Below are 23,474 nucleotides of genomic sequence, written 5' to 3'. Positions count from 1 at the left end.
TGAAATGAACACATCCTGGATATAAACACAGATTTTTCTGACTGCGAACTACTTGTAAGGGAACTTCTGGCAAGTTGAGGAGATTTTCTTTGGGGAGGATACAGATGGGAAGATGTAGATACTCTGCCTATATCGATTTTAAAAATAGTAATAGGTTATGAGACTCTTTCATGGACTCAGGATGAAGTTTTTCAATATCCGTAGTTAAATCTTTTTTAGGATATAGTGACATAGTGTATGTTTAAGTATTCTTGGTGATTTAGAGTATTTTGGTGAGGAGAAACAGTATAATGGTTAAATGCTGTTTAACTCTGTGCATCTCAGTGTCTTGTGGTTGATTTTTTTTTTTCTTTTTCTTCTATTTTCTTCCTATAATATATTCCTGCAAACAGAATGCAGGAAAAAAGATTCCATCTTCACTCACTTGAATTTGACTTTGTAACAGTGCTTTGCCTGCTGCTCAAGTTGTATGCAGAGACTGCTTGGTTTTTCATCAGATTTTAAACAGGTGTAAAAATGGTGTCCTTAGCTGGGAGATTCCATCAGCAGTTCTCTTAAATGACCAAGGTGTCCGGAGGGTAAAGTTCTAAGTTTTGTTCAAACGCCTTAGCAGTCTGTGAGAAAAGAGGTCTACCTTGGGATTCGTTACTGGTGTTTGAGCAAACGAAGTGCTTGAATGTTGGAGATGCTAAGTTACTCTGTTTTGCCTTCTGAGTGATTTGCTGTGTACCTGTAGGGCAGGCTAAGACTCAAATCAGTGTGGATTTTAGGTAGGTCAAGGAAGGTGAGGCTTACAGGTACCTTATTCCACTTCAGCCCTAATTCACCTTCTTGTTTTATTAGAAGGGGTAGTTGTAAATATCTCTAGGGACGTGTTATAAAGCTGCATTAAGCTAGCATTAGCGTCTTAACGTATTAGTATTTAGCGTCTTTTAGTATTAGTGTCTCAAAGGTGATGAAAGTACTGCACTTAAAATATATGCAATATAAAGAGTAATGTAAGCACTGTATCTCCTCACTATGAAATTATCAGGCAAAATACTAAAGCATCTTCTAATTTCTAAAACTGAGAAAGCTTATGCTGCCAGAATAAGAAAGTAAAAGAGAATGAGAAAAAAGAGAAAAGTAAAGTCACGGTGATTAAAGGCTTCACTGATAGTCTGTTTCCATGTCCAAATTTCTATGGACTTGCCTTTGGCCTTTTTGTTTCTAGCTGCCTTAAAATATCTTTCTAGGGGACGTAAATTTCATATAACACTTTGCATGCTTTTTTCAAGTGAGACCTTCAGCTATTGTTCCTCGTCACTCTCTTACAGTTCACCTCGGTGTCTGTTAAACATTATGGCCAGTGTTTTCCCCTCTACAACAGCTGAGTGCACTGAATGTATTTGTCTTGCATATGGGGAATATTCTGTGTGGGGACATGGTGGAGGCCCATGCTTATGGCTGTCAGGAGTGAGGTGTGCCCAGTGCAAACTTCGTATTGCCTGCACTTTTGTCTGTTAGGTGTATGACACTGACTACTAAGCCTTAATTTCTGTAGGGATTAGCATATACTCTCTGTTTGCTAAGCCTGGTTTCCTCAGGACCATGGACCAAATGTTAGTGATGTGGTTGCACTGACTGCAGTGGAGTTACCCAGGAAGAGCTCCAGAGTGGCCTGTGTGAAAGCCCGTACAGCAGAGCCTTTCAAGGCTTCAGTGCATGTGATGCAATGACATATGCCATGAATTAATAGACTGAAAATACTGCAAAAGGTTCTCTGTGTGTAACATTCCTTTAGAAATTGAGGATTGCTGACTTTCCGGGAATGAGAAATGGTGGTATCTGGGCTCACAAGGATCTGCAGAACTTGTCAGGGATTCAGTGAAAGTTTCTCTTTGTACTAGCTACCTTTCTGTCCTTAAAAGGAAAAAGAGGAAGCAGCTTACATGCTAGCTATTTTACACGGTATCTGCTTGGACCTGCTTTCTGGGGAATGCTAGTTTTTTTCCTGCAGCAGGCTATCAGTGGGCATGGTGTGGATACCACAGCCCTGGTGTGGATCCCTGGCCTAGAGCCATGAGAGAGAAGGAATGCCCAAGTGTTGTTGGTGAGTTCTGACATCGTATATATGCATAGAAGGGAAATGGGAAACCATCACTTTTGATGCAGGTGAAACTTCACAATTGTAGGCAATAGACCTTTTCAGATCCTGCAAATAACGTGTGTGGTGTTTAAAGAAAAAAATACAGTCACTTCTTCAAAATGGCGAGTCTTCAAGTGACCTCAGGCTTTTTGGTGAATAGGATCACTGATCCATGTGCAGGAAGACTTAGATCAATAGTCTGGTCATGCTGGTAGGATGTCTACTCCACAGAAGGGTCAGTTATGAGTTGCTTTACCTGTCAGGGGCTATACATTTCTTCATTAGGTATGGTATTCATAACACCAATCTATGCTGAATGCAGAACAGCCCGAACAAAAAAGCTAGTGCTCGCTCTGTGTTCTCCAAAGTGCTGTTCTCCTTTATGTTAGTTAAATTACTATTCCCCAGCAGTGGCTCAGTCTGCACTTGATATGGGACTTAACTCAGTTGCCTCTGCCTGCACTTCCTCAAGCGGGAATCTAAGGGTAAAGATGATTCTCTTTCTAAGAGGTTTTAACTAATTCCTGCAGAGTTTCTTTTAAAATGGTGCTTCTGAAGGATTTCCACTTTCTCAGTAACTTAAAAAGAATAGTTTTCTGTTTGGGATGAAATCTAAGGGACAGGAAAGTTAAAACTGTGTTCAGCTGGATGGTAAGAAACAAACTGAACAATAATAAATTCAAATTATTTTTAATACAGAGTGATTGGGTCATCAGAAGAAGGCCATCTACCCACAACCAAAATTTTGTCTCTAACTTTTGCTTATTGTCAGCTGATACCAGTTGATTCCAGACTTTATTTCTCAATTACTGTATATTCCTATGCAGTTCCACTCTAAAGACTTTTTCATTACTGCTGTGATAGTATTACCTAGCTTAGCATTGTTGACATGGGGAACATTATAAGATTATGAGGAACATCAGAAGATTATGGGGAACATTGTAAGACTATAATGAAAAAGAATACAACTAAATCATAAATTATGTTGGGAATAAATGGTGCACTTCAAAAATTTTCCCAGGACTTCAGCAATGGTTTGTTTGTCCGATAAAGAGATAGGTTCGCACAGGAGTTTTCTGGGATTCAAACAGCCCATGGACTTAGGCAGTGGTATAAACCCTGCCTTTATGTAGTCTGCAAACAGTAAAGAGACAAAAGAGATCAAGTCTGATTCATAGCGGATGATACTTCTCTGTTTTAAATAATATTTCCTCAGACTATTTTTAAGTTGGGTAAAATAGTTTTGTGATTAATAAAAATCATTACTGTCTTTGAGTCAGCATTATTCTGCATGTTTCTAAAAAGGTAATTGATACTGTTATAGCATCTAATCTGATGCCTTCAGATGGATTGTTTGTTCTGTTTGTTGAATGGCGTGGGGGAACCTTCCGTTATAAAACTGTGGCAGGGGAGTGCATATAGTATCCCACAGGATTCCTTTTTTTGTGACGTGTTTATGAGAAATTACATCCTCGTTTATGTTATGAAAACCTAACATTTGTATGATCAGTTTAAATCATTGCTGCAGCCAAAAGCAGTTCCACTTTTCCTTCCCGCATCCTGCAGTGGTTTGCACTACAGCAAAAAACTATGGTTAGCATTACTTTGGATTCTGTGCAAACACAAGAATAGTGAGGCTGAAAAGGGACTGCAGATGGAAAGAAGGATACAAGGAAGAATGGACCTGTCACTTCTGGCAGAAGTGTTGTCATATTCCCACTGGAAGAAATGCGGCATAAATTGATGCTTTAAAACAGCAATGACAGCTTGTGTAAATGTAGTGGCTTGTCCATGTTTGTACCTGAGGGGCAGTGTTAGCTTTAGCATACAGGCTGATGATTCCTTTTGGTTTAATCTATTTTGTGATATATCATCAGAAAATCGGAGTAGGTGGAACATTTGAAAAAGTTCAGTGGCATTTTTAATTTGTGGAAAGTATTGGCACACATTTTGAACGGGGCTTGTTAAACCTCTGTAGACAGCTATGCTCCATTAGGCAGAATGGAAAACAAAGATGAAGTTTACCCAACCTCTGTGAAAGCCAGATACAATCTCCAGGACTCTTTGTCTTCTGGTTCTTTATCTTAACAACTGTACTGCCTTTTTGCCCTGATTTAGGCTATACAAGCTATATCTTGTTTATTCACTTTTGCTGTCTTTGTTCCTTTTAAGAATAGCTTAACTGATTTTTCGTTATGAAGTAAGTATGAAAAAATGTATAATAGTTACTTTCTTTACTGTCCTAGCATTGATATGTTAATGTCTCCTGATAAAGAAAAGGACCTGGATGTCATTCCTGAAGACAGCAGTCTGCTAACTCTTCGGTATGTGGTTACGGTACACCCACAGTACCCTGATATGGGGTGGGATGGAAAAGCACAAAAGCATGGCTGGCTGCTTGTTCCTTTTCCAGGCAATGGTGTATTTTCTGAAGCAGTGTCCAGAAATACTGTAAGAGCAGAAACACCGGCTTATGCTAGGATAATTCGTATGAGCCTCCTGCTTGAATGTTACTTACAATTTTTTTATAAAGATACACAGAATATGCCATCTTTCTTATGGGATGAACTTAGGATTTCTGGACCTAGGTACTTTTGAACTAGCACCTAAATTTGGAGCATGCAGGGGACTACTCATAGTCACGTGCAGGAGGTTTCTCCAAAGCCTTGTGAAATAAATCAGGAGCTCTTACCTCTGGTAACCCACAGTCACATTGTACCAGCCAAAGTGTAAGTACTGAAGTTGTACCCAGATACTTCTTTGTCTGAACCCACTCTTTATAGAATTCTATAAAGATACAACTTATGCATATCTATAAAGATACTACTGGTGCATTTCGGGGGTTGAGCAATATGTGTTAAGTTTCTATCAGTTAGTGAACTTTGAACTCATACTTGGCCAGTTCAGGCCTTTGCTGTACTTGAGTTTCAGTTTGCATAGTACTAATGTAAAGAAATGTGTTAAGGTTGTGATCAGTGTTAAGTCTAATTGTTACTGAAAACCTTCAGGAAAGTCTGGAGGGTAAATAGGCTTGTCCCAGAAATTAAAAAGGATTTGGTGTTCATGCAGTGGTTAAATACATGTATTTTAGTAGATATTCTATGTATGGTACTCTTTCTTCTACAAATGATACTGAAGTTGTTTTTGGAAAAGTATCTATGTCATGGGGTTGAGAATATTTGTAGGGGTTTTTTTTGTTTGTTTTTTTGCTTGAACATGAATTGAATTTCTCTGAAGTGGGAGGGATAGTTGAAATGGCTTCCTCAGAGGTACCAAAGTGCTCTTTCTTGGAGAGCTGCTTCAGACAACATGTAAGTTGCACATTACAGGGAAGGAAAAACACAAGCTGAAATCCACATGCCGGCCTGTGTACTACCAGGTTTTATGGGAGTCAGGAGCCAAGAGTATTGTAAGTTAGTCTATCATATGAAGATGTCCAGAAATCCTGCTCTTTGAAAGCTGCCCTTTAGTAGCTTGCGTTTTTTAAAAATGCACCTAGAGATTCTGCGTGGAAGTTGTTGAATGAAATTTTGTCCTGTGTTCCTACCCTTCAGAATAAGAAAGAAGGCATTAGAGAGGAGAGAAGAAACAATCATTGTGGATCGGGCTTGCAGACAAGAAACTCTTGCTTATGAGATGGTAAGTTCCCTGTCATCTTGTAGGATCTCAAGAGAGTTCAGCACAGCCAAATCCAAGTTCTGGTTGCTTTTTTTTTTTATCACTATGAATCTCTGTGCACTTTAAATGTTTGCAGATATAAGTTTGCAGGTAACGAGTAAGATTAAAGATATTTTATAGAAAGATAGGATAGGAACTCTGCTCTTACAGTCTGTTAGTAACAAATGTAATAAGGAGGAACTCCAGCTTATTACCACTGTATGACTGCTTTTATTTGGATGCTACTAAAGCATTGTGTAAGGGCTGAAGTGTACTGAGCATCATGTGAATTTATTGCAGAGCCAAACAAAATGCATAATGTTTTTACTTCTGGAATCCTGTCTTGGAATCTAAACTTTAGTGTGTAAATGATTGTGAGGTAGTTTCTGTAGGGCCTAAAGAGGAAGACAGTAGGAGCGTGGTGGCAGTAAGTTCCTGATTCTGAGCTTTGTAACAAGTTTCTCAGCCATTCTGAGCTGTCAGTTACCAGGATTGTATTGATCAGCCCCTCAAAAGCCGTATTGGAATTCCTTTAACTATGCTTAATATCTCTTTTTTTTTAAGATTTCTTCACAACCTTTAAAGTCCTAAAGATCATAAATTTTGCAGTGCGGGAGCCTGTGGCTTGAACAAGCAAGCTGTGAACTACTGTAAAAATTGGGGCCAGAGGCGTAGAAAGGAAGGAGCCTCACTTGTGACTATTATACATTTTTTCCCCTTGAGGTTTCCTGATCTGTCACGAGTGGTCTTGTTTTAACTGTCCAGAGGCCTAGGCATATAATGTAAACAGCATGTATCAGCTGAGATGCAACAACTGTGCTGGGCTTTTAGTCTAGGGCATATCTGAGTAAATATTTGCAATGGAAATCTTCATAAAGGGTTTCAATGAGTGGTTCTTATTTGAGTTTTTGAAGAACGAGCACGTGGTCAGTTCCTGCATCCTTTAAGCAAGCTGTGGTATCTGGTTTGTGTGTCAGAGCTGTGGGATCACAGTGTCCTAGAACAGGATGAGAGCAACAAGAAATGTGAGTTTGGAATGTGTCATGTGAAGAAGGGAGGTGCAAGGTGCAAGCACATAAGTGTCTCTGAACTGAAGTCTCACAGCAGTACACGCTTCTGCTGTTAAATCTGAAGAACAGTTCATGCTGGTGGGAAGTGTTTGCGCAGTCAGTATTCTCTCTTGATTCGTTGAAAAAGGAAGCAACTGACTGCTACAGAGAAATGCCCTCCCTCATTCTGACAGCTGGGCTATGTCTTAAAAACAAAGTAGGATGGAAATGTGGAAATACTTTCACTTCTTTTCTAAAAAATAGTAGTGTGGCAAGGGCATTGCTGGATTTTGGAGAAATTGAGACCTCAGCTCTGTCAAGCTTCTCTAATAAGAGGAAATGTTGCATTAATTTTGATTTTTCATATGTCATTCTGTGGCTAATTTCTAGGTCAGTCTTTCTCAAGTTGAGGGTTGCAATCCCCCTTAATATGTGAAAGCATTCAAAGAACATTTCAAAACATTAAGTGATGGAAGTTGGTAGCAGCTGGATTCTAGAGGGCAGAGTGGTGGCAGGCTTTAATTCCTTTATACAGGGCCTCTCAGTAGCCAAGGAGTAGCCAGCTATCTTGTAACTACTGAAAACACCTCAGCTTCTCCAGAGCTCAGAACTGAAGGAAAATGCTTGGAATGAAGGAAAATGCTTGAAATCAGTATTTACAGCAGTTTCTCATCTTTCCGTCTAGGAGGAAGTAGGCTGTTACCGATTCAGAAGCCTACACAGTCAAAAATGATTTACAGTTAGAACAGCATTTCTCAGACTTTTATCCAGGGACTATGATATATATAAATGGTTGCCAATATAACAAATTTATATACATAGGTATGTTTATTTTTCCAGGAGTCACATGCAATTGGAAAGAGGCCAGACAATCCAACAGATCTAGTTGAGGAGGGAGAACTGCTTCTAACTGTGAACATCTTCTATCCTGTCATATTTCAGAAGGTTGGTACTAAATTCTCTTGGTTGTAGTCTGATATCTTTTCCCTACTCAGATAATATCTTGCTTTCCCAAGCAGTTAAAATCAGTGAGTCCACTGAGGGAGTGTGGTAAACCCTTTAACTGTGGTAACTTCTTAAGGCTTTTTCAGAATATGGCTTTCATTCTGTTAGTGGTTTACAAAAGGAAATTTTTGCAGTAATTACTCAGCAGTTAATTGATTTCACAGAAAGCTTAAAATCTGAAACTAACTAAATACATGAAAACTAAATTATTCTTTCTGGATTTGGGATGAGTGTGCTGTGACTTTGTCTTCCCTTCACTTTCTGCTGAGGAATGTGACCTATGAGTGTCTGAATAAAACAAATAAATGGCAGCCTTAGGAGAGGCTGAGGCAAGATGCTGTTAAAAATCTTGTACAGAGAGGTGATGTGCCATATGCTGCCATTAATGACCTCAAGCTGTCAACTGAAGAGCAGTACTGATGCTGACAAGTGATTTTTATTTAAAGCTTGTATGCTGTTTTCTTCGTAGCATAAAGATCACAAGCCATATCAGACAGTCCTTGTACTGGGCAGCCAGAAGCTCACCGAACTGAGAGACTCTATTTCCTGCGTCAGTGACCTCCAGATAGGTGGTGAGTTTAGCAGTCAGCCAGATCAAGCACCAGAGCACATCAGCAAGGTAAAGCCTTCTATGTGGAACCCTCTACATGTATAGGAGCTTTGGAAACATACAGGAGAGAGAGAGGCAGAGTTTTGTTTTATTTTTATTTCAGCACCAAATTCAGCTGCATTGGTTCCACCTGTGGGTTGCACTGCCAGTAAATCATGGAATTGTAGAATGGTTTAGGTTGGAAGGGACCTTGAAGATCATCAAGTTCCAACTCCCCCTGCCATAGGCAGGGACACCTCCCACTAGACCAGGTTGCCCAAGGCCGCATCCAGCCTGGCCTTGAACACCTCCAGGGATGGGGCCTCAACAACTTCCCTGGGAAACCTGTTCCAGTGCCTTACCACCCTCAGAGTGAAAAATTTCTTCATAATGTTTAATCTAAATCTGCCCTCTTCCAGTTTAAAGCCATTCCCCCTTGTCCTATCGCTACATGCCCTAGTAAAAAGTCCTTCCCCAGCTCTCCTATAGGCCTCCTTTAGGTACTGGAAGGCTGCAATACGATCTCCCCGGAGCCTTCTCTTCTCCAGGCTGAACAGCCCCAACTCTTTCAGCCTCTCCTCACAGGAGAGATGCTCTAGCCCTCTGATCATCCTTGTGGCCTTCCTCTGGATGCGCTCCAACAGGTCCATGTCCTTCTTATGTTGGGGACTCCAGAGCTGGGTGCGGTACTCCAGGTGTGGTCTCACGAGAGTGGAGTAGAGGGGCAGAATCACCTGCGATTGCACATTGCTGGCTCATGTTGAGCTTCTCATGAATCAGCATCCCCAGGCCCTTCTCCTCAGGGCTGCTCTCCAGCCATTCCCTGCCGAGCCTGTATTTGTGCTTTGGATTACCCCGGCCCAGATGTAGGAGCTTGCACTTGGCCTTGTTGAACTGCATGAGGTTTGCATGGGCCCACCTCTCCAGCCTGTCCAGGTCCCTCTGGATGGCATCCCTCCCCTCCAGCATGTCTACCTCGCTAAACAGCTTGATATCATCAGCAAACTTGCTGAGGGTGCACTCGACCCCACTGTCCATGTCGCCGACAAAGATGTTGAACAGTACAGGCCCCAGTACCGACCCCTGAGGAATGCCACTCGTCACTGCTCTCCACTTGGACATCAAGCCATTGACCACGACTCTTTGAGTGTGACTGTCCAGCCAGTTCTTTATCCACCAAGAGGTCCATTTGTTGAATCCATGTCTCTTCAATTTAAAGACCAGGATATTGTGTGGGACGGTATCGAACACTTTGCACAAGTCCAGGTAGATCACATCAGTTGCTCTTCCCTTGTCCACTGCCACTATTAACCCTTTGTAGAAAGGCCACCAAATTTGTCAGGCATGACTTGCCCTTGGGGAAGCTATGCTCACTGTCACCAATCACCTCCTTGTTTTCTATGTGCCTCAGCAGAGTTTCCAGGAGGATCTGCTCCATGATCTTGCCAGGCACAGAGGTGAGACTGACTGGCCTGTAGTTCCCTGGGTCTTCCTTATTTCCCTTTTTGAAAATAGTGGTTATGTTTCCCCTTTTCCAGTCGGCAGGAACCTCACCAGACCACCACAACTTCTGAAATATGATGGCTAGTGGCTTCCTGTTGGCATTACTAAGCTCACCTATTTTGTGCGAAGTCAAGTAAAACATCATTAATGCTGCTGCTGTGAAGTAGTAACACTGGCAGTGAGTTGTTGCATAGTTGTCTCTCTGTAGACTGACTGCTTTGAGCTATATTCTAAAGCACTAGAAGTAATAGAAAGCTAAATGTAGACTATCCCCCCATGAACTTACATGCTTTGTTGTTTGCAACTGGGTGTTGGAAGTTGGAATGAAGATTATTCCCCTCTCTCCCAATTGCCAGGTGTTCTCTGGGGTCGTGCAAAAGGGGTCAGTAAAGAAAAAGTACTCTAAATGAAAATACTGAAATTGCATTGTTTTCATAATGTGTCTCATATACTGTGTATCATATCACAGAATGGCTGTGGAAGGAACCTCTGGAGGTCAGCTGGTCCCACCCCCCTGCTCAAGCAAGGCCACCTACAGCCAGTTGTCCAGGACTGTGTCCAGACAGTTTTGGAGTATCTCCCAGGCTAGAGATTCCACAACCTCCCTGGGCAACCTGTGACACTGTTTGGTTACCCTCACAACAAAAAGTGTTTCCTGATGTTCAGAGGGAACCTCCTGTTTCAGTTTGTGCCCGTTGCCTTTTGTCCAGTCACTGAGCACCACCGAAAAGAGCCGGGCTCCATCCTCTTTGAACACTCCCTAGAAGTATTTGTGTATGTTAGTAAGATTCCCCCTGAGCCTTCTCCAGGCTGACCAGTGTCAGCCCTCTCAGCCTCTCTTCACAGGAGAGATGCTCTAGATCCTTTATCTTCATGGCCCCTTCTTACCCCAGTATTTCCATGTTTGTTTTGTACTGAGGACCTCAGAACTGGACACCGAACTCCAGGTGTGGCCTCACTAGTGCTGAGTAGAGGGGAAGGATCACTTCCCTCAACCTGTTGGCAATACTTTGTCTAATGCAGCACAGGATCCCATTTGCCTTGTTTGGTGCAAGGGCACATTGCTGGCTCATGGTCAACTTCTTGTCCACCAGGACCCCTTGCTCCTTTCTTGCCAAGCTGCTTTCCAGATGAGGCCCCCCAGCATATATTGTTGCATATGGTTGTTTGTCCCCAGGTGCAAGACTTTGCACTTCTCCTTGTTGAACTTCATGAAGTTCCTGTTGGCCCGTTTTCCAGCCTGTTGAGGTCCCTCTGGGTGGTAGCACAGTCAACTGGTATATCAGCTGCTCCTTCTAGTTTTGTGTCAGCAGCAAACTTGCTGAGAGTACACTCTGCCTCATCATCTAGATCATTAATGAAGATGTTAAACAGAACTAGACCCCGTATTGAACACTGACGTACTCCACTAGTTACTCGCCTCCAACTAGACTTTGTTCCGCTGATTATCATCCTTGGGGCCCAGCTGTTCCGCCAATATTATATATTATCAATTAGTATGTTATCAATATCAAAATATTATCAATTAGTGTATTAACATTAGTATGTTACACAATCTGAGAGAAACCAGAGGAAGTTATATATTTGTATACATAATAGTGAAATGATGGCACATTCTTGTTTAAGGAGACTGAAAGACATCCAGATACTAGTCTTTTCATTTATGTACAGTAAATGGAAGAGTCTTTCTACCACTGTCTAGTAAAGCACTAGCTGATTAGTTCTGAGACCAGAGAGTTCTTAGACTCTCTTCCTGGGCACACAGAGGAGTAATGTGAGGCTGTCATGGCCGCAACAGGGCTGAGATTAGGCTTCCTCACATCAATAATTTCCCCAAAGTAAGTGCATGCCGCCATGCCTAGCCTCTCAGCAGGAGCTGTTAATGATTGGTGTGCATTCATTCTATTTATTTGTTTTCCTCAAGCATGATTGTGTCTTCACAATAAAATTTGCATATTGCTTCAGCCATCAGTGGGGTAGGATTTTTCTTCCTTTCAGTCTAGGAAGGAAGTGGCACTGTTACCTGCCAGAAGTATGTCAGCTTTTCCAAATAGAGAAAGTAACTTCTGACTAAATAAAGATCTTTGAGACTGATTTAAATCAAACTGGTGCTCTGAGAGTCTGCAGGAAAGAGGCTGTGTAAGTTAGCTCTTGATGACAGCTTTCACTTCAAGGGAAGTGCAGTTTGAGTACACAGGCTGAGTGAAAGAATCAAGTTGCTGCTCTCATTGGTTAAGTAAACAAGTGTAGCTTGTCAGCTGTTACAGAGAGAGTAAGAGAGACTTTTTGGATTTTATTGGCATAAATAGGCCTAACTTTCATTCTGGCTACTTTTGGGTTTTGTGATTTTATTCTTTGCTTTTTCTTCACTGGGCGATGATTAATGGGAAGAAATTTAACAAATCCAAATGCTGGATGCTACACCTAGGACAGAGTAATGCCGGGCACAAGTATGAATTGGGAGAGGAGTGGCTGGAGAGCAGCCCTGCAAAAAGGCTCAACAGGAGTCAGCAGTGCACCCTGGCAGCTGAGAGGGCAAACCGTATCCTGGGGTGCATCAAACACAGTATAAGCAGCTGGTCAAAGGGTAATGGGGTAATTCCACTGTATTCAGCACTGGTGTGGCCTCACCTTGAGTCTGTGTGTAGCTCTGGGCCCCACAATTAAAGACGGATGTGAAGGTACTTACTTGAATGCGTCCAGAGGAGGGCACCAAAGCTGATGGAAGGGCTGGAAGGCATGTGCTGTGAGGTATATCTGGGGATTCTCGGGTTTGTCTAGTTTGTAGAAAAGGAGGCTGAGGGCTGACCTCATTGCTCTCTGCAGCTTCCTGAGGAGGGGAAGTGGAGAGGGAGGTGCTGATGTCTTCTGCCTGGGATCCATGGGAGTGGTTCAAAGCTGTGCCAGGGGAGGTTTAGACTGGACATTAGGAAGCATTTCTTTACCGTGAGGGTGGTCAAACACTGGAAAAGCGATCAATGCCCCGTGGCTGTCAGTGTTTAAGAGGCATTTGGACAATGGCCTTAATAACATGTGCTAACTTTTGGTCAGCCCTGAATTGGTCAGATATTTGGACTAGATTATCGTTGTAGGTCCCCTCTAACTGAAATGTTCTGTTCTGTTCTGTTCCTTTTTTGTTCCTTTTTTGGTTTGGTTTACCTTAGTAAAACCGACATCTGGGGGGTGTTTAAGAGAACTGGACCATATTGGGTTATTTTACTCCCTAGAAATTGAGCGACTCCTCCAGCCGGCCTTAATCAGGAAAGAAAGACCTGACTCAAATTCCTAGGAAGTTTGTAACAGTGGCTCCCTTGGCCTTCTGCTCACTCTGACAAATAGCTGTTTTCTGAAGTTTGGAGCAGCTTTAAAGGACTGGCTAACTCAGAACTGCTGTGACCCACAGAAGTTGGTAAGGAGTTGCCAGAGCATAGCAGGACTTACACTTTGTGGTTGGAGACCCAGGGAAGGTGATAATAACAGAGCCAAAACAAACAGTAGGAATGTAAAACACATTCCTACTGCTGTGCCTTTGTGCAGGTCATCTCCAGTCATGAGTCCCATCTCTGGCCTCAGTGTCTGCATTTCCTGTCTTTTAACACCTTAGAGTTAATAGCTAAAAGAGACCTTTGGGCAGAAATGAGCATTCATTCTCTGTTAATGAAGACACATAAGACTGGTCTGGGGATCCAGAGTACCTAGTTGTCCACAGCTTTCCCATTTGATTCTTATTTAGTCTGCTTATGCCTCTATACCCAGCCTGTAAAATAAAGCATGTCTTCCACTCTTTCTCTGCCTGTTCTTTTCCACTGTGAGCTCTTGCAAGTCATAGGCTGCCTCCCAACAGGCGTGTAAAAAGTTCATCAGGATTCTGTGACCTAATGAGCAGTAGGCAACTCCCAAGTTACAGAATTGGAGTGAGCCAGTCGCCATGTTAATCATGGAAAGGAACAAAGCTCCTTGAAGTTACGTTCCTCAGTCATTGTCTGTCTGACCTGCCTGCACGTGCATCAGTTGAGGAATAAATACAACCTTTACTTATCTGAGAGCTGGCACACAATTGTAATTAGAGGTGTAGAGGTTGGGACTGCTTTCCTGTCATAAAACTATTTGTTGATGCATATTGGAGAGATGTTTTATCAAAATGCTCTTAAGGCCCATGAATTAAGGATTCCTTGCAGTTTTTTATGTACTTGAAAATAAAGAATTTAAATAGGCTTTGTGCAATACCTGAACGCCAGTGTATAATTGCAGATAAAGGTTTTTTGCTGAAAGGTCACAAAATGCTGCTTTTCTTAGAAGTGCAATTGAAAATATGGAGAAAATTGTATGCTGTAAATTACAGGTCAATTGTGTGTGTATACAGTGTATCTTAGCATCATTTGTATGTACCATAGCTGTGCACGGTTGCATGTACAGCATGCAGAATGGCTCCCTGAGCAGCAGTCAGTACAGAAATGTTCCACTCTGAAGTGGTTTGAGAGGGTTTAGTCTATGTGCTTCAACCTCTTCTCACTTCCAGTAATTTATGCTGTGCAAGGTAGCTGACCCATTCTCCCCAGCCCAGGGTAGATTCTGTGCTAGCTGTATTGCTCTTGCAAGAGAGTTCATTTATTCTTTTTTGCTATTATTTTTCTCCAGCAAAATGTAATAAAGTATCTGAACAGTATGGTTGCCTGCTTGGTGTGGGTTTTCGATCTGAGGCACCTCCCTGCTTCAAGGTCCACTGCAGAAGGGTGTCTCTTCTTTCTTGTAACTGTTTCTTAAGCCCTTTATGTCTGTTGTGATCAGTTTGATAATAGGTCCTGCTGTCTCGCCTCAGGTTTTAATAAGTTATAGCACAAACCAAAACAGAACCCTCTTATGAAAGAACTTGCAATAGCACAGTTTAAAGGTAAAAAAGTTATGTGGATAAAAAAGCACAACCTTTCCTGGTTGTCTTCTCTCTGCTCAAGTTACTTGTTTATGTAAAGGGTGTTTTGACAGCAACAACAGAAGATGGAAATGATGGGAAGCAGATGTGTAACTTAATTAAACAATTACTCCTTTCTTAGATGTTAAGTGACATCTATATATAAATGAAAAGTTTCTAAGTTTTTTCCCTTCTTAATTTTGGCTGTATATATATATATATATCGTATAAATACATTCCATTTCTTTCTGCTACTGTGTAGTTGTTTTTAAGTTGCAAAACTACAAACAATGTTTTGTATAGAATCATAGAATACCTTGAGTTGGAAGGGACCCATAAGGATCATTGATGCAACTCTCTGCTTCTTGCAGGACTACCTAAAATTAAACCATATAAGAGCGTCATCCAGATGCTCCTTGAACTCTGACAGGCTTGGTGCCATGACCACTCCCCTGGGGAACCTGTTCCAGTGACCGAACACCCTCTTGTCCCCCAATTCATAAATATATAATAAACTCTAATTTTTAGCTTTAAGAGAGAACAGCTCTGTGAATGTTGTGCAAGGAGTCTGGATAGGTAAACAGAACAATACCTGATTGTGCTATTTCAACAAGATGTTTTCCTGTTCTTATTTATTTTTTTCATTCTCAAGAAGATGCTTGCAGCTGGAGTCTGCTTTTTTATGGATGGATATGCTTTTACTTAAATAGTTCTGTAGTGCTGTTGCAGAATTTATTACATGTGTAATGGAGGTTTATGGGTTAGCTCAGTTGCTGAGATGATCTGGAAACTGGTGACTCTTGCACTGCTGGTATGAGTGCCATAAATTGTTAATTTTCTTTGAGAGAGAAGATTGGTACAAATGGCCTGTCTGCATGTGACAAACTTCCTAATTAAGGGGCAGTTTTGAAGGATGCTAGATTTTTTTTCTGAGCCCCCAGTAGTGAGGTGATTGGACCTTCCAAAATTTCATGTCTGTCTTGTTTATATAGATGTGACTAGGGACTGCTCCCATATGTTTGCGGGGGGTACATGCATGTGAAGGGCACAGGACTGCAATAATTTTCTCTTATTCCAGCAAAAAGTATTTTGTGGTGTGATGTGTCCTGATCAAGTGTACTGAGTCTGGCTGGGACGGAGTTAACTTTCCTCACAGCCACCCATATAGTGTGGTGCTTTGCATTTTTGGCAGGACAAGGTTGATGACACACGTGTGTTTTGGCTATTGCTGAGCAGTGCTTGCACAGCCTCAAGGCTGTCTCTCCAAGTCCCCCGCAAGGCCAGTGGGCTGGGAGTAGGCAAGAGGCTGGGAGGGCATGTAGCTGAGACAGCTGACCCAAACTGGCCGGAGGGATATGCCATGCCATATGATATTATGCTCAGCAATAAGAGCTGGAGGAAAGGAGGGAGGCCATTCATGGCTAACGCATTTGTCTTCCAAGGCAACCACTATGCGAAGGTCTTCTTCCCAGGAAGTGGTTGGACATAGCCTGCTGGTGGGAAGTAGAAAATAAATCTCCTCTTTTTGCTTTACTTCTGTGCGTGGCCTTTGCTTTTCTCATTTAACTACCTTTATCTCAATCCACAAGCTTGCCTGTCTTATTTTCTTCCCCTGTCCTGTTGAAGAGGGAGAGTGAAGGAGCAACTGGGTGGGGGGTCTGGCAGCCAGCCAAGGTCAACACATTACATCTTGCTATTTTTTTAAAATATTATTAGGCTTTTCTTAAAGTCAGCACTGTGCAGTTTCTTAATTTGGGCAATGATGCTTGTGTTTTTGTAGAAATCCATAACTGTTATGACAGGGATGGAAATAAGAGAAGAGCGCTAAAATAACATGTAATGGCTTGAGAATAATATCAGCAGAGGGACTGCATAGCTGGCAATCATGTAAGCCTTGTTGTCACATCAGCATCTAAAACCAGTGCAAAGCTTTTCTTAGAAACCTGTAGAATGAGGTCTTTTAATATAATTCAGATACCTAAAGTGCTTGGTTTTTGACACAATCCTAAGGTGTTTAATCTCTCATAGCTCTAATGCAGACATATCTCTCTTTCTCTCTCAGGATCTCTACAAATCTGCTTTCTTTTATTTTGAAGGCACCTTTTATAATGATAAAAGATACCCAGAGTGCAGAGATCTGAGCAGGTACAGTATTTGTAGACATTGATTAAGGAAAACCTTAAGAGACAGGAAATTTATTTCATTTTGTTTATGATTTGTGGTGTTTTAAAGACTGGAACGTCTAGTGTATGAAGCTAGAATGGACTTCTCTTACTATCTTTTCCTGTTGAATTGATTTTTACATAGCAGTTTAAATTTACTTGCTCTATTTATTCCTTCTGCTCACTTCCCTTCTGAAAGGGGATGAATGCATTTTTCTCCCTGCAAATCCTGTTTTGCTCTGTTGGGATGGGATTGCTGTGGAAGGTGCCAGGTGCCGGTTTGTACTGCCGTTTCAAATGCCCTCCCTAGTTGAGATGACCACCAAAAGACTTGCCTGTGAGGTAGAAGATGGGTCAGGAAGACAACGAGCTCAGCTGTGTGGAAGTCAGTTGTTCTGCTCAGTCTTGAAAATATGCTGAATGCCTTCATGGGAGCGCCAACAAGGGGATGGTGTGACTGTTGGGAAAAGAAACCTCAAATGACATTGCCATGAGTCACAGGTGTCTCTTGTTTGGAACTGTAGCTCACACTGGTTGAGCACCAGTCATACCCATTTAAACTACACATAGTTTATTTTACAGAAGTATGGACTTGCTGACACACTGGAGAGATTTAGGAGGTCAAGATGTTAAAATGGATGGTATGGAAGAGCTGTGAGTTTAGGCTCTGTTGTTATGCCAGACTTGGTGTGTGACTTCAGAGAAAAGAATTATTTTGCTCCTTCTCTTTCTGTCTGTGAGCAACAATGATCTTCATGGAAGGGCTTGTGATAACATATGCAGTTTGTAGAAGTGAAATGCCTTGTGTGTAGGAGTGTGATGAAAAGCCAAGAAGTAATTGCAACAGTGGCCAGTGCCCTTCCAGTGGTAAACTTTGGAAATGTAAGTGTGCAGCTGTCAGCTTTGCATTTCTCTTTGGCAAAAACAAACAAACAAAAAAGCTTTTTAATAGTTTAGAAAAAGTTATTGACCTAGGGAGGAAAAATGACCTACTGGTGACTTGAATTACTGGAATGCTTGAGAAGAGTTGTGCTGCAAACAACCGACCTGGATGGGTGCCATGAAGAGCATACACTCTTACTAGAACTCCTTGGGAAGCTGCCTGGTGGGGAATTAAAGGCAGGTGTTCGATAAGAACAGTGCACAGTTCTGTGCGGTTGTGGTATTGCTGTGAAATTACCTTAAATTATTATAAAATGTTGTCAGCTGTTTTGATTTCCATCTTTTTAACTGTGTCCCAATGAAGATTTTTGCATGTCCTTTTCTGTGCATTCACAGTTCATAGCATTGCTATGCTGATGACCTTTTCTGTTTTCAGAACAATTATTCAGTGGTCAGAATCTCATGACAGAGGCTATGGAAATCTTCAGTCTGTTAAAATGGAGGACTACACCTTTAATGATTTGTCCCTCAAAATTGGCTTTCCATACCTTTTCTGCCACCAAGGGAACTGTGAGCACATCATTATCATCACAGATATAAGGTAAGTTACTGATCTTTGGTAATTCTTATGCACTTGAAAGCAAGCCTTCTGTGGACAAACTTCAGATATCAAATGCTGAATATTTGTTAGACTAACTTTAAGATTATTCTGCTGCCTTCTGCCGGGCTTATTTAAGATTTTCTTCCATGTACATGTGACTACCTCTGCAAGGAAGAAGGTAATCTCCCTTGCATTTTTATTTTTTTAAATAATCTGCCTGCATAAAAAGACTGCTTTCTAGGTAGGATGGCATGACTGTTGTAAGGGAGGAATGGCACTCACAGTGAAAAGCTCTTTCTATGCAGAGCCAGTGTGCAGCAGATTTATGTACTGATTCCGGAGCATGGAGCAGCAGAATGCTGTTAATAGCTCTGGCTGGAGTCAACAGGACTTGTTAGTTTAGACTTGGTGCTAAGGGGCAGGAACTGAAAAGAGAACAGAAGAGTGCTAAGAGTGGGCTGTGGTGGGTGGGGAAGGGAGAGAAGGAGGAGGTAATAGTGGCTGTGAGGTGACAACCACGTCAACAGTAGAACTATTCTGTATACTCTGCTAACTGGATAATAGGTAGAGAGAACATGACTCTGATTGTCTACAGTGGGTGACAGATCATTTTCAGTTCCCAGAAGCCTGATGTACCTAAGCATTGTTAGTAAATGGTGCCTCCCAAGAGGAATACAACCCAAAAAAGGGCATAGATGTTGCAAGCAGATGATCTCAGGATTATGAGCCTCTAAACATTCGTTTGGTGATGTTTTTGCCTGTTAGTCTATGTATGAGATAAACACTTTGAAAAGACCATCCAAAGCAAATGATCTGAAGACTTCTGAGTTACTACACAAACTGAATTTACTCCTGACTGTAGAATCCATGGATGGTGCAACTCACAGTCTGTCTGTGTTAAGAAATTCTAAGCAGAAGTCTAGTCATAGTTTACACAGGAATTTAAATCATGCCTTATCTTCAATGTCCATGCTTATGTTCAGATAAATTTCAATGTGGCTGAGCTTTATTGTATTTTATGTGTTTATTTATTTGCTTCAAGGCTCATTCATCATGATGACTGCCTGGACAGAAACCTCTACCCCTTGCTAATCAAGAAGCACTGGTTATGTACCAGAAAATGCTTTGTGTGCAAAATGCATACAGCCAGGTATGCTACATTCTTGATCGTTTTAAGTTGTCTTCTTAATAAGTCTTTCTACGTGCTGCTACTAACTTAAAAAATCAAAGTTCTGTATGTACTTGATAAGGTGCATGAATAATCTTCATGCAAGTATTCTGAAATATTACCCTTCAGGCAATTGTTCTCTCACTGCCTAGGAAAAGGCCTCCTGCAGGTAGTGTTCATTTGGAGATCATGATTCAGGATGATCAAAAGAACTGAAATGATGTAGAGGTTAATTATTTGGCTCAGGTTCTTTTGCATACACAGAGCTTGGCTCTTGATCAATTACTTTTGAAAATCTTACTTTTGGGGGAAAATGCTGCATTTTTCCCCTGTGACAAGACACGTGCTTCAAATTCATTGGCCAGAAGTCATACAGAGCTTTCATTATATCTTGCATCTAGGAAGTAGAGGGAAGTATGGATCTGTCCAACTTTAATATAGTAAAATCTAGAGATTTTTAAAAGGCGTGTAGCTTTCCCCACAGGTAAACACATAACCTCTACCTGAAAACTGTGCTGTACAGCTGTACTTGAAGGAACATTTTGTGATGCACAGATTTCTGCAGCTAAGAGAGCAGAATGTGAATTTGATGCTCTTCATATACTTCAGTCCTGTTTACTTAGACAGCAGAAAGCCTTTCAATAGACATAGTAGAAATTTCTCCAAAGGAGTTCTACAGACTAGGCTAGTCTCCCTGATTTTATAGGTCTGATTTATTCACAAACACACCCACTGCCCTTTTTTCCCCCCCCCGGGGCAGCTTACACTCTCGGCCTCAGTTTGACACAGCAGCTGTGTCCTTGTTATCTTACTTGCTTGGCCTTAGGCTTCCCTTGAATCAGGCAAAGAGCCAATTCCCCTTGTGATGGGAGCCCATCCTAGTGTTCCTAGCAGAGCCCCTAGGATGCCTTCACAAGTGCCTATAATCTGTGAGGCATTTGGCCATACGGGGAGGTGGAGCCACAGGGTCAATATGGGGGAAAGATGGGATGGGGAGGGCATTACCAGAGGTGATGTAAATGCATTAAATTAAAACCAGGATTAAGCACTAAGCTTAAGTGGGGAGATGCTAAACCATGGATAGCAGAGCTGCTTTGGCTGGCTGTCCTGCATGTTCTAATCTGTGCCGATAGCATCTTTAATCACTACAGGCCTTCAGCTGTCATGGCCTCTGAGTGCTACCATAAATTAATTGCGTGGTGACATGGCAGGCCCTCCTTGTACTGGCAGCTGTGTTCATGTTAACTTCAGTACTTGCCGGAGTGAGCAGCAATCCTCTCCTTGTCTTGTCTGCATCATCCAGGCTCTCCTTTTAGACTCGTAAATGGATTTGATTATTACTCAGAGTAGTTTGGGTCAGTCATGTATGCTCTATATCACAGTTTCTTACCTTAAGGGAAAATTAGATTTATCTTTTATGACTTAAAATGGCCATGGGGTGGACAGAATATGCCTGTTAATTTTCTTTTTTGGTTGTGCACTGTTCCAGCTACGCAGGTTTGAGGAGTTCCTCAGGAGATGCTGCTGTAGCAATGTAAGATAGCAGCTGGGATTGACAGGGAATGGGTGTGGAGTTTGGAAAAGTGCTGCATGCCTGGGGTGGGAGATATGCAATATAGGTAGTACCTGGTCAGTATAACATTTATACTGATGTTTATTGCTGCCATTGCCAACTCTGAGTAAAATGTTGAGATGTTTGTCACAAATCTGTTGGATTCACATGGAAAATACTTGTATTATGTAACCTGCAGGTGGGTAACCAACAATGACAGTCTGGCACCAGAGGATCCTTGTTTCTTCTGTGATGTTTGTTTTCGGATGCTTCATTACGATGCGGAAGGCAATAAACTGGGGAAGTTTCTTGCATATCCTTATGTTGATCCTGGGATTTTCAACTGAAACTGACATGAGCCAGAATGAATTCAATGAACTACAGTGGTGAATCTGTTGCTCTGGCTGTTAAAACCACCAGACAGCTTGAGTTTTGATCGTACTGCTGGGTTTTGGGTTAGGCTTTTAATCCTCTCTTCTGAGGTGGAAGGAGCCCTTGGAAATTATGCCAGCTTGTTTGATGGCTCCTTATGCTAAGGCAGCAATCATTAGGGGTTTTGTGTTGGGTTTTTTTTGTTATTTTTTTTCTTTCTTTAGCAGTAGGGAGGAGTGACCAAAATGTGAATTTATTCTTTCATTAAACTAATTCTGCCTTGGTATGCAATCTTTCACCCAACCCATTACTTCTTTCCAGTAAGAAAGTATATATTTCAAAATTGCTGTCCCTGCAGATTAAGAAATTATCCTAGGGCCAGTCCCATACTTCCAGTAAGGCAAAGAGAAGCTGGACACAGTCTGGGTGTGGAAGTTGAGTGCCTCCTGTGCTTAACTACAAAACAGAGAAGAACTCATATTAGAAGCTGCTGTTTGTGTGTTCTAGTCCTATTTCATATTGAATGATTCAACTTAAATGACAAACGGGAAAAAAGGTTACACTAAAACATAGTTTTTAAAAATACTTTACTTCCCTGGAGCTGTCACAGAACAGCTGGGTCTAGTTGTGATGTAATGTGTCTTTCTGAAGGAGTCCTCGGAGTGAAACCCAGCAGTGCACCCCACTGCACCTTCGTAGTTAAATTTCTATGACACCAGCTGGATATTTGGCTGCTTGTTAAATGCTGTTAGTGTTCCAGTGACCAAAACTTCCAAGCAGCTTTACCACTTTGTGATGAAAAATGAGATATTTTTTTTTTTAATAATCTCTTATCTGTGTGTTGGTATTTATGTCTTTCCCCCCTTTTTTTTAATGTAAATTCCTTTTTATAATAAACTGGATATAAGGGTATGGAGCTTGGAGATAATCTGAGTTATATTTGAATGAAAATTTAAGGGCCCTGCCTGCTGACTTGTGAAGATTTGTGTCTGTACTTACCGGGGGAAGCAAAAAGGCTGGAGTATTAAAAACTGTAGTTGAAGCTGTTGAATCTAAAAAGCATTAACCTGAATCTGTGCTTGACTTTTTCTTTGATCTTTTTTTAAATGCTTAGTGATTTGGCAGTATGAACCTTTTATTCAAGGTTTGAACTTACTTGAACTTACTTCAAACTTATAAAAGGTCTTGGAAATTGTCTCCCTAATGGAAGTTTTTGCTTTGCAGACAAGATGGCAATACAGAACACTGTTTCTTTGTTGAGGAAGAGAAGAGGCCCCTCTGATTTTATTGCTGGTGTAAAGTTCCGAAGCAAATGTGATTCATATAGGCAGTGTCACTTCCCACTGGTATCTGGGCACTTGTAACATTATCACAACAGCCCCCTGTGCACTTGAATGATGAGCAACTCAACAGGGCTGCACAGTATTTTAAGCTGTAGTAAACTTGACTCTTGAGGTAGGGATGCTACTGTCAAAGCTAAATCTGCTTTACATTTTGTGCATTAACTGTGGTTTATTTCCTTTCTGCAATAAGAATCGGTCTTACTCCTTTGGAGGCTTAAGCTTAACTGCCTAGTTAGTACTTAGCTCTCAGAAGTTATATTTGTATCCTTCAAGAGACACAGCTCCTGGACACTCAGGCATCTTGGAAGGTGAGATGACCATTTCTACAGTCAGTAAGATTCTGTGAATTTAGGTTACTTCTAGTTTGTGAACGGGCAGTAAACGTAGGCAGTAAAAGCCCAAGCAGCTGAATGGGTAAGAGCATGATTTTAGAGACTTGCAGCAATCAATCAGCAGCTTCATCTCTGCTTTTTTCTACCTTTGTGTGGGAGGCTGCTGTATTCAAAATCTTAACTATATTGCAACTAAAACTTCTTTCCATGCTGAGTTTTAAC

The 23,474-nt window shown here is 41.5% G+C and overlaps 1 protein-coding gene across 1 annotated transcript in view; it reads left to right on the top strand.

Annotated features, from left to right (window-relative positions):
* Positions 1-23,297, top strand: part of SNAPC3 (small nuclear RNA activating complex polypeptide 3) — a gene marked incomplete at its 5' end in the record, with an annotated part of 50,001 nt that extends 26,704 nt beyond the window's left edge. Inside the window, 8 exons of the mRNA XM_082497985.1 lie at positions 4,375-4,452; positions 5,683-5,767; positions 7,675-7,779; positions 8,309-8,458; positions 16,903-16,985; positions 18,321-18,485; positions 19,528-19,635; positions 21,405-23,297. Of these exons, the coding sequence (XP_082354111.1) occupies positions 4,375-4,452; positions 5,683-5,767; positions 7,675-7,779; positions 8,309-8,458; positions 16,903-16,985; positions 18,321-18,485; positions 19,528-19,635; positions 21,405-21,552 (922 nt within the window). The 3' untranslated portion in view covers positions 21,553-23,297. The remainder of the gene's footprint in view (positions 1-4,374; positions 4,453-5,682; positions 5,768-7,674; positions 7,780-8,308; positions 8,459-16,902; positions 16,986-18,320; positions 18,486-19,527; positions 19,636-21,404) is intronic.
* Positions 23,298-23,474: the final 177 nt, after the last annotated feature.

This window comes from Vanellus vanellus (genome assembly GCF_965231255.1).
Source record: "Vanellus vanellus genome assembly, chromosome: Z".
NCBI lineage: Eukaryota > Metazoa > Chordata > Aves > Charadriiformes > Charadriidae > Vanellus > Vanellus vanellus.
The sequence above is the reverse complement of the archived record's forward strand: the minus strand, read 5'-3'. Positions and strand labels throughout refer to the sequence as shown.